We start from the raw sequence: 17,535 nt of genomic DNA on the forward strand, positions 1-17,535 counted from the left end.
TAAATTAAAAGTTTTCATTATAGCTATAAAACTTGATCAAACTCTAACCAAAGGTTGATGGGTTGACCCGGATCTAATGGGTTTTTTTTTAATGAAACAATATTATTAATTTTTAAGAAAAAGCAAAAAATAAAATGATATGTTTTAGATAAAAAGAAAATCTTTGATCAAGTCTCTGCTAGAGAATAATATAAATTATATCTTGGACCTAACCTAATAACTTAAGCTATTGGGTTGAAATGGTTCTTTGACTTGGTATTAGAGGCTTAACGATCAAGCGGTCACAAGTTCAAATCTCATTATTTTCATTTATTTAATAAAAATTTATATTAATGTATAAAAATTCAGGAAAATAGTATTTTTTATTGAATGGATGTTTTAGAACATTGAGATACTTGACTCAATTGCACTCATAGTTAATGAATTAGGACATAAAATTAAAGATATTGAGGATTAAAATTAGCAACCTAACCAAAAGCGAAAATATAAAAGCTAGCTAAAATCATTTATGAGTATAATGCAATAGCCTTTCGCAAATTCATGTATTTTGACCAACTAAATTGAAGAAAAAAAAAAGCGTTTGTTATGTGGTGCACCGCATAAAAATCAACAATTTTTTAATTTTTTTTATATGGTACACGGCGTACAAACAATCAAACCTTAAATTGCACAGCTCCCATACAAGAATCCTTTATTATAGTAGACATTAAGGTCATGCTCCAAGTGAAGTGAGCTTTAAACATTTATTAGGAATAAAATCCATTCACACATTGTAGACTATACTCGATCCACAGCTAAAATTTTGTGGAGAAATCAGGCATGTAAATTACGAGAAATAAAGACACAACTTACAGCAACTTGTAGATAAAAGTATTTTTTAACCTCAAAATAATGTTAATAAATGGTTCATAGGATAAAGCTAGCTCTAACTTGACATAATAGACTCAAACTTGATAAATAAAACTTAACACATTAAAAATCTAAAATAACTAAAATAAAATATAACCCAAATAACTCTTAAATAATCTAAAGTTGTTTGGGTGTGCAATAACTTTTATTTCTAAATGTTTTTTAAAATATGTATTTGCATTGAAAAAAATATTAAATTGAAGTTTTTAAGTGCTTTTTTTAATGAATTCAATGATTTAATATAAAAAATATTTTAATGTTTTTTTTTAAAAAAACATACTTTTAAAAAACCCACGGTGGGAAATCAAGGATGTGATATAGCACAATTGTCCCCTTTGAGAACCATTATTTTGAAGGGGACAAATGTCGATATTGCCTTGGGACAAGGATTGATTTAATTATTCAAGTTGTTTATAACACTTAAGGAATCATAGGTTAGTTTTGGATTCATATTCTACATTCGCTAGGATTGAGCTCTAAATTATATTATACGTATGTTGAACAAGTCCAAACACTAAAAACCTCAACCACTCAAATATTAGGGTCTTAAGGACAATTGGGGCCTAAAAGCTTGATGCATATTGGTATAGTGATTACACACATCTTTTTGCTGCTAACGGTTAGACTCTGCAATTGAAATGAATTTCGACCTAATTTGATCTTAGACAAGCTACTTAGTTCTTGATTACTATATATATATATATATTGATTACAATTTTTTTGTTCTTAGAATCCGTTTGGATATGCAGATGTGACTACAGTTGTACTCTACTGGTGTTTTCAAATGAAAAATATCAACAGTACTGCAGTCGTGCTCGTCACTTAAGAGCTTTAACCCCTGCAAAGATTCAAACTCAAATGACAGCATGCATGGGCACACTTACAATGCAATGATAAATTCATCAGCATTCAGCCAATGATGGTAGAGCAATTTGTTGGATTAGATCGAAAGTCGAGAGGTGAAAAGGAGTTACAGTTGGGCATGAACCGAAGCATTTGAGACTGAAGATTTTTCTAGCATGGGGTCTCCTAGAGGAAGACCTTACCGGTCAGCATTCCCATAACGTTAGATATGCATTAATTTCACTTCTTGCTAATGTCAGAACCCATGGTCTACAAAGATTTGAATGCTTGGAGCTTGTTCCCCGGTAAAATAAAATAAATGTTCAATTTAATATTGCGGTATATTGTTTTTTAAAATATTTTTTTATTTAAAAGTATTTTAAAATAATATATTATTTTATTTTAAAATTTATTTTATACATTAGTATATCAAAATAATTTTTTAAAAAAACAATCTGCAATTAAAAATAATTTAAAATTTTTTAAAGTTATAATTAAAAGTGGAGAAGGAAATCACAAAAGTGAGGATCACCGTTCCATAATGCGAATATGGAAACATAAGTATTGTCAATAGCCACAAAATCCCAACTTTGTTATGTTGTCTGAGCTAATGTTGTTTTTAGGGGTTCACCAAGTAGTTGTTTTGGGAGATAGAATTAAACTAGTTAGACTGTCCGTGGTGTTTTGGTGCTTAATATTGTCTATTATGTCTCAATATCACAGCTCCGGTGACTTTTGATATTTGTTTTCATTGTGTTCTGCAGATTTATTTATTTTTATCTTATTTCACATTTAACATGCGTTGTTATCATCCTGCTTGCAGAAGAAGAAAGAAGAAAGAAGAAAGAGGATGAATATCTTTGATGAAGAAGACGACGTCTTACCTTAGACCAAAATCCAGCCCCATCACTATCAAACATCAAATGCAAGTAAAATTGTATTGTCTTCTCCGATTTAATTTACCATGTTTTACCACATTTCCTTGATAATATGCACATATGAAATAAGCCATAAAATTCAGTTAAATCCAAGCAGGATTAATTTGGGGTTAAACTTTGTGGTATTACATGGACAGGTAGTAGGTACATATAGCCAACAAGCCGAATCTAGCCCTTGTCTCCCAAGTCCCACCAAAAATTGCCCTGTGTCTAAGATCTGCTGTCCTTCTCCCGATGTGAATTAATGGCTGTCTTTTCCTAGCTTTCCCTTACGGTAAGGTAATAAAATTAAGCAAGCCCCACTTTAATCAATGTTTTCACGTGAAAACCCTGCAGCAACATATTTCATCTCCATCTTGGTGCACAAAACCCTACTGTATGTATATCATGATCAATTCATCCTCTCTAACATTCTTCTAATGACTTATTAACTGACAATATCCCCTGACTACATGTCTAATCCTTAAGAGTCAATGCCCTACTTAGGATCTTAATTATTAAGAAAAGCACAACATTAACCACCCAAAAATTCATGACCATATTGATCATTAAATGCCTCAATTAAGCTTGTTAGAATACAAAAGAAAAGATAAACGAGCAAACCCCATTTTCTTCGATGTAATTCCTCAACCTCCATGATGGTTTTGTAGCCTTAAAGTTGTCCATGCTATCAAGAGACAAGGAGTCCTACTGGTGCCAAATATGTAATGAGCTTAGTGTTATTGATACTTGCCGTATTTCTGCCAGCATAGTAACATAATGATGCACCTCCTCATTATGTAGAGCCTAGACCTTTGTTCTCTAGCCATAAGCACCCATATATCTTTTCCTCAAGCTTGAAGAAGTCTGATCATGATCTCCACTACTGTGTCCTCCTTGTGTTGATGATGATGATGAAATAACACTGACCCATATTCCAATTTTTTACCACAATTAAGGAGCCACGAGCTAGAGGGAAACTCTAGTAAAGAAGATGAGAGATTTGTGCGGGCTTGAAGGGGTTAGTAGATGCTCTTTTTTTTATGTTACCTAGATGGACCACTTCCACAAATCTCTTGGTATCTGGTCTGTCCTCAAAACAGGACTAGAATAGAGACTTTATGAAGAGAGAAGAAGAGATGTAGGAGATGCCAATGCCTAGAATACTAATGTATATGTTGAGATGAAATTTTGGACTGTTTACACACATTTCTTTATTTTCTGCTGAAGTGTACTAGACTAGACCAAGCTTTTGTTTGTATACAATGCAATATTTAATGTTGTTAGGTACATAGCAATGGACAAGTTGAGATCATGTACATTCCTATTTCAAATCCTATAAAACTCTAAATTCTTTGTAGATGTAAAATTAAATGTGATTTATTGGGCTTGCTATGCATTTGTTGCCCAATCTGATGTACACATCCTGAGCAGCCCAAAACTGTGATTGAATATAGGGGTGGGGCTTCATAGAAGTTTGAATTTGAGAGCAAAGATAGGACTTTTTGTAGGCTTATAGTTGAGGGAATTTGTAAGTAACATTTCAAATGATGCATGTGCTTTATTGAAAAGAAAAAAAAACTGTCATATTTTCTTGACATTTATTATTGTTTTTTCTTTGAAATCCATTTACATGTTATCATTGTTTTATATAATTTAACAAACTTCACAATAAATCAAAAAATGTTTCTTTCACTTTATTTTTTTTGCTCAATAACATTGTGAATTCGGACAATATCAACTTTTTTTTTAGTTACAATTTGATCCTTCCACAAATATATTGCAAAATCAAACACTCATCAAGTGTTGGGATGTATTTTTGACACCTCAAGAATCCAAACTCAAATTTATCAAGACTAATCATTAAGCTCAATATTAAATCGATTCAATATGAAAGGATCAAATTAAAAAAAAATCAAGCATTATGTAAATTCACAATGTCATTAGATGAGGAATACAGAGGAAGGAATAATATTTGACCTAACTCTAATTACAACTTTTAAAATAAATTGAGATGAGTTCGGTAGAATTGAACATAAACTTCATACTATTTTTAACTCATCTTTAATCTAGAAAGTAAAAATATTAATGTGAAAGCTATCTTCTTCCTTGCTTTAGAAGAAAAATTAAGTAACTCAACACTTATAATGCTAAGAAAACTAAGATACACTTTTCTTTTCCTTGTGCAATAACTTAATTAAGTATTAAAGGATAACATTAATTTTTTTTTTTGCCTTTGATAGCAAAGACATCTTCATTAAAACTAAATCTCAAGTCTTATGCATATCATTTATGTCCCAATCACCATAATCATGAAATTATTCCTTTTCCATACTTCAATTGTATTAAAATCCCAAATATCAAAGAAGGAACAAATTTACCCTTGCACGTCTAAAGGTTATAAGTAATATTAGCTTTTCTTTTTCTTGGGTCATATATAGCAATAACTATCTGAATTAGAGCTCTAATGGCTGTTAACTTATTATATGTTTGGTAATACATATTAATTTTAAAAAATATTTTTCAATGAAAAATATATTAAAATGATAATTTTTTTTAAAAAAATATTTTTAACATTAGCATATCAAAAATATTTAAAAAATATTAATTTAATATATTTTTAAATAAAAAAACTTTAAAAACACATATTGTAACAAAAAATAATTTCTCATGTTGATCAATAAAATTCTTTAGTAGGCTAAACCAAGCCCAACTAACATGCACTTGCTGCCTCAAACCAGAATTCTTTCTTGACAAGCAGGCAACCCAAGTATTGTTTGTGATCCAATACAATCTTCCTAAGACACTTCTTGTACCAAACCAATAGGTTTCTTGCTGGCTTCAAATTAAAACCCTAACAAGTTACCTCAAGTCCTCAACCTCTTCCTCCCATAATTTATATATATATAAACAAACATAAAAACACACTCTTTTAAAACAAAGACACCGAATCATTCTCTCTTTGATATTGACCCCTTTAAGGTTCTTGTTGTCTTTTCTTAAGCTTCGCTTAGATCGATCAATCAAACCTCAAACCACCTTCAATTAATCTTTGTTTTTTTTTCTCTCTGTTAGGTGTGTTGTAAAGTTTGAAACTTTATCTGGGTTCATTGTTTTTGATACAAGATTGAAACTTTTTATTGTTTTTGATAAAAAGATTGGAACTTTTCTGTGGGTTTTAGTGAAAGAGAGGATTTTAATGATGTTTTGGTGTTTGAAATTTGCAGTGAATTATAAAAGTTCCAGTCTTGATACAACCACCATGGCTAAAAGTTCATTCAAGCTTGATCATGCTTTGGGTTAGTTTTTTTTTTTTGTGAATTTCATCGGTTGTTTTGTTTATTTTTGATTGAATTGTCAAGACCCATATCTTTGTTTTCATCAATTTTATTGAATATACATTTTGGTAGTTTGAAATTTGTGTTTTTATGAGTTTTTTGAGGAGTTGTGGAAGATATTGTTAATTAGAATTGTTGCAATTGTGAAGGGAAAAAAAAAGCTTGATGATCTTATTTTTAGTAATTTGCTCTTTATGTTTTGAATTGTGAGTAATTTGGGATGTTTGAATTTCAACTTACTGTTTTGATGATCTTGTTTGCTTGTTCATGCTGTGATTTCTTGTTAGGTAGGTATTTAGTTTGATATATGCAGATAAGATAGGCTTATTTTTGGAAAGAGAATCTGGGGCTTAATCTGGTTTTGTCTTTGGTGACATTTCAGTGTGATGTATAAAAGAGTATTTATTTTCATAATGAAACTGTTGGACTTGATACAGTTTGATATGAAGAGCTCAGATGTGTGTTTATTTTGGTACGAGACTCATATGAGTTTGCAATGTGCTAATGTGGTCAGGGAATTTCGCTAATTTCATTGTTTCCAAGTATTCTGTCTTTTGTCTCATCTATGCTTTTCTTTGATGACATGGAAGAAATCAACTTTATAATGAGATTTGAATTTTGTGACTGATTGTAATCAATTGGTTGGATTTGTTAAAAATAACAAAATAAATGTCACCTTTTCTTTTTCCTTCTTGTTAGCATGTAGATCCTATATAAAATCGTCTACCTTGCATCTAAAATTTTGTCTTACTTCAGAGAGGAGGCAAGCAGAAGCTTCTCGCATCAGAGAGAAACATCCTGATAGAGTACCCGTAAGAATATCATCTGGCTATGAAGATTCTTTAGATTCAAGTAATTCTGGCAATACATTCCCTTCTAACCAGGCATGTGGTGCACTGTGCAGGTGATTGTGGAAAAGGCTGGGAGGAGTGATGTCCCTGACATTGATAAGAAGAAGTTAGCTCCATGTTCTCTTATATTCTGTTCAATTTCATATGTTCTTACAAATTTAAGTTGCAGAACAATGATATCTTACTTTAAGGAGCTCCTATTAGATATTAGTTAACCACTACGATCTTTTTAGACATCACTTTGTTCTTTTTCAAAATATTTTGTTGGCTATTTGTTGGTCATAAGTTGGTATTATGACTTTGTAATTTCTGCTAAAGACCTCCCAGGATCCATCTTGGAAAAGCTACTGGATTATCTCTCAATATGGGTGGCCGATAAAACAATCCTTGAAGAAGACACGATGTCGAAACACACATTTCCATAGAATGCTGTACATATAAAAATTAGAAATCGTTGATGAAAATGACGGGGGTGCATTGGGATATGGGATAGGGTAGGTCAACCCAAAAAAATCAGCGGTATAGGTAATAGGTATTAGGAAAGCTAAGGAAAATAATGAGGCTCTTATCATGAAGCTAGGATGGGGTTTATTAGCACAACCGGATAAACTTGGGTGCAGATTTTGAAAGGAAAGTATGCTCGAGTATTTAGCAGCATTAATGATGCACTTCTGACTGAAGTTCTGTAGACCAGAAAGAAGATTTCATTTTTTACTCAATACTCCTTTCGGTTCTAATTACCTCTCTGTTGTTGTAAATTCAGATATCTGGTGCCAGCTGATTTAACTGTGGGTCAGTTTGTTTATGTTGTCCGAAAAAGGATCAAGCTCAGTCCTGAAAAGGCTATATTTGTCTTTGTAAAGAACACTCTGCCTCCCACTGGTGAGTAGTACTCTGTAATATTCAAGTTGGAAGACTTCTGTGAATTATGTTTGTAATTTTCCTTTCCTTTTTGCAGCTACATTGATGTCTGTACTCTACGAGGAAAACAAGGATGAAGATGGTTTTCTTTACATGACATACAGCGGGGAGAATACCTTTGGATTTCACTAGATTGTGTCGTCAATTTGTGTAAATGAATCCTGGAAGATGTATATTATCAGTATTCAACATAAGCTCTGGCTTTTCTATCTTTAGTTTTGAGTCATGCCATTGGGTGGATAATGGGAGTTATTTGATCTATGAAATGGAATTGAATGGATGGCATGGCATCATTGCACATATAATGAAAATTGAATGGATGAATAGATTCAATTTGTTAGTGCTGCTTTTCCACTTTGCTTTATGTTTTCTTGTTTTTTTGTGCTAGTTGCTTTGGAAGCATATCTGTTTTCGAGATTGTTTGATCTTTTGCTTGGTGTTCAAGGATACAAAGTGAAACTTGTTCTTGATTCTCCTCGAAGCAATAACAGGTGCTGAACAACTTATAAACATGGTGTTCAAATCATCAAGCTATCAAGTTACCAGAAGAGGATAACCTCGCAGAGTAAAAAAAAAAAAAATCAAAGCTTTCCGGTCAAATAAACATGAGAAGATGAAATGAAAAAAAAAAGAAAAAAAGCCAGCCTGTTTAACTAGCATAGCTTGTTAGAATGGAGTAATTTTATAGAAAGTAATTAAAAAAAAATTATAAAACTTAATTTTTAAACTAGCACAATGCATGAAATAAAAAAAAATATATTTCAAAAAAACTACTAAAAAAAATTGGGTCAACATGATAATTTCATAGAAAGAAAAATATAAAAAATTAAGATCAATTTCACAAATCTAATAATAAAAGATAAAATTAAAAAAAAATTAAAATAAGGATCTAAAAAAGGTAAGGTAACCAAGGTAACTTTTTAAATCTGTGACTTGGGTTATGACTCTGTGATTACTTTATAAAAAGCAAACTGGAAAAAAATAATGAAGTTTAATTAACAATCAATCTAATGATGAGGATTGAAATTAAAAAATAAAATCCAATTAAAAAAAGAATATAAAATAAAACAAATAACAATAAAAAGAATCAAAACTAAATTTGATATAAAAACAAAATGGAAGGACATTGTGGTATTTTTTATAGAATTTGCATGAAAAACAAAGTGATGAGAGAGAAAGGAGAGAAGAGAAGGGAAAAAAGAAAAAGAAAAATGAACCTCTTCGCATGACCACTTTATATACAACTGCACTAACTACTAGGCCCTGCTGAGACGCATCCAACGCCACTAAGAAAGGCAACATTCTGACACCATAAGATGGTGCATGCCCCATTTGATCGCAATGACATCCTTCATACACAATGCACGTGCCAACCATTTTGTCATTTTCTATTGTCCTAGTTCCTGTAATTGTTTAAGTTTATTTTTGATCTTTTAAGTCTTAATTGTTTTAGATTAATAAAATTGATGTTTATTTTGTGAAATGGAGCATCAATTGCATTAGAAGTCTTCCTTAACATTGCATGATCCCTTATATCTGGACAATATTCAAGAAATATTATTAAGCCCAAAACTCAAATAAATTCAATGTTAAAAGATTAAATTGAAAAAAAAATGACTGAAAAGATAAATGGGGTTGATATATATTTTCTTTGCCCTGCAATTAATTCTCTATTCTTTGAAGAAAAAAAGGCTAGATATTTGTCTATTATTTAATTTTAATTCTTATAAATAATAAAATTTAATTTAATTTTTTTAAAATTAAGCATCAATCTATCACCTTTTTTTAAAAAAATCTTAAGAACCCTACTTAGAGTCAATTAAATCAAACTACCAAGTCTAATCTGAATTTAAGCCAATTTAAAATGATGAATTCAAATAGCCAAATAAACTCTAGTGATGGAAAAAAAAAAGCATGTGGCACTATCACAATCCATTGCAGTGTGAATAGTGTTTCCATAAAAAAAAAACTATTGTAATTGTAATTACCATAGTTTTCCAAAAGTAGTGGTTGGTTTCATGGTGTGTGTTAAGTTTTTTGGATGCCGCAATGGGGGAAACACATAAGATACTTGTATGGAATGCAAAATGTTGCTTGCTTTGGGTGCTGATCTTGTTTATTTTTTTAGCCTGCAAGCTTTCTAACAACCTCTTAGACTGATAAACATGCAAAATACAAAAGAGGGAAGAAAAAGGAAGGATTAATAGCATCCCAAAACATTATCTGCCGGAAATCATCTGATGTTGCAAGTATAACAGGCATGAGGCCAATTTCTTTACATGTCATTCAGAAGATTATTTTTTCTGGCATTTACTTTTAACCCATTTGAAGCTGTTGGATGCTCCACTTTTGAGCTTTTGAGCTCCAGACATAGCAGCTGCTTTGGCTTTGTTTAATCCCCCTTTGGCATCTACCTTCTTCTTGTTGCCGGTATGTTGCTTGGTCCCAGTGTAATTGTCATCTTCCATTGAACCAATACCTCCTGCACCCCATTGATCTGCCCAGCTTGGGGCCTCACTTGCCATTGTTTCTTCTTTTCCTTCAATAAATCCAAGAATACAAGAGCAAAGCCATTGATTAGTAACCTATATTGCATACATCGAAAGGAAAGCATAGATCCAAATAGCCCATAAGAACAGGATAAGTAAAGGATCAAGAGAACTGGTCACATTTGCAAGAATTTCAAGGGAAGCATTGAGAAAAGCCATTGTTCATTAATATGTAGCGTTTAAGATCATATTCAAATGCATGGAGGGGACCTAAACTTTTGTCATTTTATGGAGGCAAAGGAACAGATCCAAACCATGAACATCTTAATTCAATATTAAAAACAAAACACAATCAAAGAGAAGATGAAGATATTGCATATAATTAGGTGGGTGAAAGAGAAAGAGTAGGGTTTACCTTGTGGTGATAAGCTTTGGTGAGACAGAGAACCTTGATGGAAGAGTTGATGGAAAATGATTAAGGACTCAAGAACCTTTAAGCTAATGAAAAAGAAGAAAGCTGCCTATTGATAGGCTGTCTTTAACTCCATTCTATGCTTTAAAAAAGAGACTTCCCAACCTACTTTTTCTTTCCTATCTTTGGCATCCAACCACCATTACATTTTAATGCTCTTTCTTTCTAGACTTCCAGTTATGTCCACTTGCAAATTTTAAATGCTAAGTTCATGTATTCCATGTCACTTCCCATTGGCTTTTACTTATAGTTGTTCATCCTTATATAATACACAAGATTAATCAGGAAAACTTCCAATTTAAACCTTTGAGCCAAGTTTCAAGTTGAATCAAAAAATATATTGATTTGGTAAAATTCAGTTGATGCATGACCTGATTAAACCTAGTCTAAACTTAAATGAGTCAAAAAAAAGTTTTTTTTTTAATAAAAAGAATGAAACAATATTGTTTTAATAAAAATAATTAATTCAAATTGACCTGATAATTCGATTTTTTTTTCTAGTTATTCTTCAAATCAAGTTTAACAAATACATGCAACAACATGTAATTAGACATGCATAAATTAATACATAATTACATGTTGGTGTTTTTCATTCTATGTAGACTTGTGTGCTTATTTTGACATATTTAAAATACATAATTACATGTTGATGTTTTTCATTCTATTTAGACTTGTGTGTTGAATCTTTAATTTGAGTTGAAGCATAGCATGATCTTGTAAATTAATTTTAATTATAAATTTGTCAACTTCTTATTTATTTATTTTATTTATTTTATGCTTCAATTAATCTATTGTTAGAGAATAATATAAATCATATCCTGGGACCTCACCTAATAGCTTAAGCTTTTAGGTGAGATGGTTCTTTGACATGGTATCAGAGCCTTGATGACTAAGTGGTCTCGAGTTCGAATCTCATCATCCCTATTTATTTGATAAAAATTAAGCACAAGGTAATATGGGTCTATGCAAGTTTCAAGCCCAAAAAGCTTTCATTTGAGAGGGTGTGTTAGAGAATAATATAAATCATATCCTGAGACCTCACCTAATAGCTTAAGCTTCTAGATGAGATGATTTTTTAATATCTATTGAGATTTTTAACATTTCTCATTGAGCCTACCATGCCATAACTTTAATCCACCTTGAACATATCATGGTCACGAGAGTCTTAGGTGGGAGCACTTCGTGCTAATCTTCTCTTTTTATGTGTTCAAGAAATGCTTCTCCTTGTTATTATCACTTATTATTTTGTATAATTGCTCTCTTATAAATGGATTGTTCTTGTACCATTTAATTTGTCTTTAGTTCTTCGGTGATGTTAAAGAGCATCTCCATAACATAATAATACGAAAAATTAAGACAAAAATTAGTATACAAAAAGAAATTAACAAAATCTTTTACAATAATTTTGGCTATTGGCTATGATGATTAAGTTGCTACTAGATGTAAGCCTTTTTATTATTATTATTATTATTATTATTATTATTATTATCCGCTTCTATTTAATTATATAATGATCTAGTAGAAACATTTTATAAAAAATTAAGATTCTCTCAGTTCAATAATTATTTTATAAAAAAATTACTTCTATTTGTAACAGTTTTTACAATATGAAGACCAATTTCTAGTTAAATCTCAAAGATCATATATTTATAATTAGTACAAGAATTTCTTATCGTTTTTTATTCATAAAAATTTCTCAAGAACTTTTATATTATTTTTCATTTACTTTCTTATGTGATAGGGATTTGCTTCCTACTTGTATCAATGACGTTTTTCAAAGAATAGGATTTTGCTTTCTACTTTTATGATTTTTATACTAAAATTATCATATAAAAATCTAGCAAATTATATAAAAGTGTGTGTATAATTTATTATTTTAGTTTTTTTTTAATTAAGAGACTCAGATTCTCACCTTGTAAATTAAGAATGTAATTAAAGAGACTCTTAAAATATGTAATTATTACTTTAATTAGAATAAAATGATTTGTAGAGATTTACCTACCTTGTAAAACTTTCTAACCTTTGGTTTGGAGCCTATAAAAGGTCAATGAGCTCGTTATTCTAATCGGGACTCAAGTTGTCTTTGTAGTGTTTTCACCGGAAGTAAGCCTCTTTTCCTTTGTTGATCCTTCTGTTAAATCCATTTCTAATCACTTTCTTGGTATAGATTTAATAGAAAGGATGATCAAAGGAAAAGAGGCTTACCTCCAGGTGAAAACACTACAAATGCAGCTTCAGTTGACACTCAAATTCATAGTTTCAAAAGTATTTATGTTACAAATATGTGTTTGTGCGAGCGCACGCGATTTTTCTAAACCCAAACACAATATCAAACAAGCACGCCGATCGATGAAGAAAATATCAAATGGTGAAGGATAAGTTGAAAGAAAATGAGAGCAAGGATTGATGGGACGATCTTGTTGAGGAGCTTAACTTTCATGAGAAAAAGTTCTATGGTGCTACACATAATCTTGTGCAGGAGATCGAGTCATGAAGAACATCACTAATGGATCCAGCTCTTCTTCACATTCTGAGCAAATGAACAATCCCTTTACTTTTATTTGTAAATCGCAAAGAATTTTCTTCTTGGCTTTCCTTCTAGACGTGTGAAGTTTTAAATAAATATTTTCTGTATTTATGCTATGATTAATGGTATTCTTATTTAATTACCCCTAATTAAGTCATCTCATTATCTTTAGAGAGAGAGAGAGAAAACTTGTTGTCGTCGTCTATTGTGAATATTTGAGAAAAACTATGGCTATAGCCTATAAGAGTATCCTATCACTCGGTTCAATGTTCATTGAAATTAAGCTACACGGGTAAAATAATAATTAATGTATTAAAATTGATATGATGTTTGTTTTTATTTTAAATAATATTTTGGTTCTTCTAAATCATTTAAATTTCTCAAAATTGATATGATAAGTCATTTTGTTTATGTGGCACTCTTAATTAATTTTTTTCTATTTATTGTAAGAACATGATTCTAACAACTCACTATATTCAATGATTACAGTACAAATGAACTCATTTGACTAACAATTAAGAAGAAAATTAATTTGTCATTGTTTTTATCTATATTTTTTTATATAAAAAGAACATAAACATAACAATTGAGTTATAGCTCACAAAAGATTTGTTTGCAAATATTATATATATATATATATATATATATATATATATATATATATATATTACTATAACATTATTATTCAATTAGCAGTTTAACCTTGTGTTTTATAAAATATTTTTTTTTAAAGTAGCTATTGCAATAGTGATGGTAAAGTTTTTGTAATAGAAACATGTACAAGAATACATATGATTTAAATCATTTCATAAATGGTAGAATGTTGGGTTTTTATTGTTATTGATTGGTTGAAAGTTTTTCTACTGTTTTTATTAATTACTTCATTATTTTTTAATATCCATAAATGAATTCAAATAATAGTTAAGAAGACTTTAAGTTATTTAACAAACAACATACTTTATTTTTTACAAAATATATTTTATTAATAATACAGATCAAACAAATAAACCATTATCTTTGTTGTATAATAATACAAAAAACTAAGATACGAGTTAAATTTTTATCTTGTAAAAACAAAATTGATAAAATCCTTTCCAATAATTTTGATTGTTGGCTATGATGATTAAGACACTATTTAGTATTGTAGTAATTTTTGTTATCTAACCAATTATGAAGAAAAAACCGTTTAACCTATACTTTTTGCAATGAGCCCCATATATAATTGCGTTGCAATCCTTTATTTTGTAGAAGTTAAAATATCCTTTTTATTTATGGAGACTTGTTTTTTATTTATTTTATGTACAAAAATATATCTCATAATAATTTTAACTAAATATATATTAGTACTGTTATTATCTATTTTTGAGATTCTATATAACCAGAAAATAAAAAATTAACTAGAAAGGAAAAGAGAAAATATTAAAAAATCAAAAAAATATAGAAAAAAAAAACAAAAAGATACATCAGTGAGAAGAATATACTAGAACGTTCAAGAAATTAATAAAAACTAATTAAGAAAGATCAAACATAGAAGATAAAAAACAAATTACAGTGTATTTTCTACTATTAAAAATCCTATTAATAAAAATATTTAATTTGATAAGAAAAATTAAAAATTGAATGTTTTTCACATGTTAAAATTAATATATACAAAAGGTCTTAATTAAAAGAGGTGAAGTTTCTTTATGATGAGCCAGGCACACAGGCCGAGAGCATGAATTATTTTGTTTTATTTTATTTTTCCTGGCATTTTACACCTTAGCTTCTTTTTTTTTTGTTTAACACATTTTCAGTCCCTCAAATTAAAAACAAAAGTGTTCATCATTTGTTATTCAATGATCCATTTTTTATTTATTTAACTTGAAAAAAAAACCTCCTTTTAGGTATATATTAATTTGCTATCCTAATTCATATGTCTGTTCTAAATATTTTTTTAAAAAAAAAATATTTATTTCATACAAAAAAATCCCACAAGCAGTATAAATAAAATAAAAAAATATTTTGCGTAAAATATAAACCTCCCTTAAATGCAAAAGGGGGCCAGTAATAGCTGGCTGATCTGGTTCCCCTTACAGTGAGTGCATGGCATGGAAGAAAGTGAAATCAATTAGGGTTTGGTCTAGGCTAATGGAGACGTATTGTTCCACTGTTGTGGGTTGCTGCTGCTTACGGTCACGACAAGGGGAAAAATGCTGCTAATCATTTTTTCATCAGCTTCCTCGAGTTTACCTGAAAAATTAACTTCTAAACAGTCAGCTATTTTTATTTTTTTTAATTTTAATTTGGAATTATATATTTTAATAAGATAAGAAGAGTGTCCAATGACTGTCCCCATCTGGAAATTATAGTCAACTGGATTAGTGATAGAGTGCCCAATTACAGAATGACAACTCATCCTCAATTCTCTTTTTTTCTGCCCTTGATTGTCTTTCTAACTGTTGGCTTTGCTCATTAGTCACACAACTGATAAAATTGCAGAGACTAGAAACAAGGCTATTTGTATGGGATTTATCAACACTTATCAGGAGTCACCTGACCTGTATATATATCAAAACTAATATTTTTATTATTTTTTTTTTAAAAAAAGTTTTTGTTTTAATAAATATACTTCGCTAACTTCCTGAAGGGCTTAATTCTGATTAAAAAAAGAGAGCAATTTCTCACAAATAGCTTACCAGTAGAGAGCTAAATGTTCCCGATCGAATTAAAGTCTGAATCTTGCTGAATATAATTCATGTTTACTTGAGGAATTATTATCATCACAATCATTAGCTTGCAGATAGCAATTGTAACTTAGAGTTTTTATATGATATTTCTATTCAGTAAAATATATATATATATATATATGCTTGTTGTCCTTCCTGTATTGATTTTATTCGTAGAATACATGCATTTAGTTATAATCGGTGTAGAATTCATGACTGTAAAACTGGGTCCAAATCAACCATATTGTTCGAAGAAAGTAGCAAGAAGGGCCCAAGAAGAGATCGGAAGCTTAAAAGGCAAAAATGGCAGATAGCTGGCTCTGGTTTTCCTTACAGTGTATGGTAAGGCATGAAAGGGAGTGAAATCCGTTAAGATTTTGGTGTAGGTTCGTGCAGACAGGCTCCACTGTCGTTGGTTGCTTATGGTCACGACAAATTAAGGAATGCTTAGAGACTCTTCTTTTTTAATCATTTCAGGCACAACATAATCTTGATGTGCTTCAAATCAAGTGTAGTTTAAGCTTTAAGATTAATTGTTCACTTGCTGTCCTCGTCTCAGGATTAGTCATTTTAATTAACAGTTCGTTTAATTAACGCCACGATCAGACACACTTAAGATAAAAGAAATATTTTATCTTAAATGTTTAATGTTTGTAAGTATGAATTTTTATTATATAATAAATTAAGTTTATATGGATCGGCTCTCATAGTTGTTTTTTTTTAAATTATTATATAAATATTTATAATATACACTTGACACTTAGTAATTTATCAATGAGATTATTATTTTTTTAGTTTATTTCTTTTAGTTTTTATAATTAATTAATTTAAAAAAAAAAACATGCCAGAAACATATTTTTTTTCTTTTGTTTTTTCTTTTAATTCTTTCAAAGGTTTAGAGAATTTAGTTATTTAATAAATGTATTCTTTCTATGTGGAACAAATAAATACTTCAAAAATAGTATTTTCGCACTTCTAAACTAGCTTTTTATTTGGTTCTTTTTATATTATTATATAAATATAATAATATAGAGAGAATTGACGAGTAAATTATTTTAAAAATTGAATTTATTATTCAATATCAATATTGCTCAATTTACCAATATTGCTCAATTTATATTAAATATGTGTTTGATATAGTGATGCAAAGCATCTTGTAAAAATGTTTTTTGTTTAAAAATATATCAAAATAATTTTTTTTAATATTTTTTTATATTAATACATCAAAATCATGACAAAAAACTAAAACAATATCAATTTAATATTTTTTCATTTGAAACATATTCTTAAAACACAATAAAAAATAAAAATTACTATATTTTCAAACACTCACTTAGCCTCACATGTGTTAGATTTATAATTATAAGCCTTGATTCGGTGTGTAGCTCAAGGTCCAAATAGTGAGTTAGTTAGATCGACTTAGTTTTTGAAAAAAACTAATTCTAAATTTATCTCTAATTTGAAGGATATTTCAATTGTACTTTTGAAATTCGGCCCAACAAGTTAATTTGAGGCTGGAACTAGGCTGGTTAAAGAAAAAATAAGAAAAATTATAATTCGGTT

At 29.7% G+C, this 17,535-nt stretch overlaps 1 protein-coding gene across 2 annotated transcripts; it reads left to right on the forward strand.

Moving 5' to 3' along the window:
• The first annotated feature begins 5,439 nt into the window (after nucleotides 1–5,439).
• On the forward strand, nucleotides 5,440–8,119 carry LOC133703095 (autophagy-related protein 8B-like). 2 transcript variants are annotated; one of them, XM_062127517.1, is made up of 6 exons: nucleotides 5,440–5,744; nucleotides 5,897–5,968; nucleotides 6,764–6,819; nucleotides 6,912–6,964; nucleotides 7,622–7,740; nucleotides 7,817–8,119. In XM_062127517.1, the coding sequence occupies exons 2-6, from the start codon at nucleotides 5,932–5,934 to the stop codon at nucleotides 7,909–7,911; spliced, it is 360 nt and encodes a 119-aa protein (XP_061983501.1). In that variant the 5' UTR covers nucleotides 5,440–5,744; nucleotides 5,897–5,931; the 3' UTR covers nucleotides 7,912–8,119. The 2 variants fall into 2 exon arrangements, with proteins under 2 accessions (XP_061983501.1, XP_061983500.1); XM_062127516.1 differs by having other exon boundaries at nucleotides 5,441–5,651.
• The last annotated feature ends 9,416 nt before the right edge of the window (nucleotides 8,120–17,535 follow it).

This window comes from Populus nigra, chromosome 9 (assembly GCF_951802175.1).
Source record: "Populus nigra chromosome 9, ddPopNigr1.1, whole genome shotgun sequence".
NCBI classification, from domain to species: Eukaryota; Viridiplantae; Streptophyta; class Magnoliopsida; order Malpighiales; family Salicaceae; genus Populus; species Populus nigra.

Excerpts from the sequence above, each read along its gene's own strand:
- LOC133703095 (XM_062127517.1), top strand. The coding sequence starts at position 5,932 with ATGGCTAAAAGTTCATTCAAGCTTGATCATGCTTTGG. Across the intron at positions 5,969-6,763 it reads CAAGCTTGATCATGCTTTGG|AGAGGAGGCAAGCAGAAGCT; the intron begins GTTAGTTTTTTT and ends GTCTTACTTCAG. Across the intron at positions 6,820-6,911 it reads AACATCCTGATAGAGTACCC|GTGATTGTGGAAAAGGCTGG; the intron begins GTAAGAATATCA and ends TGCACTGTGCAG.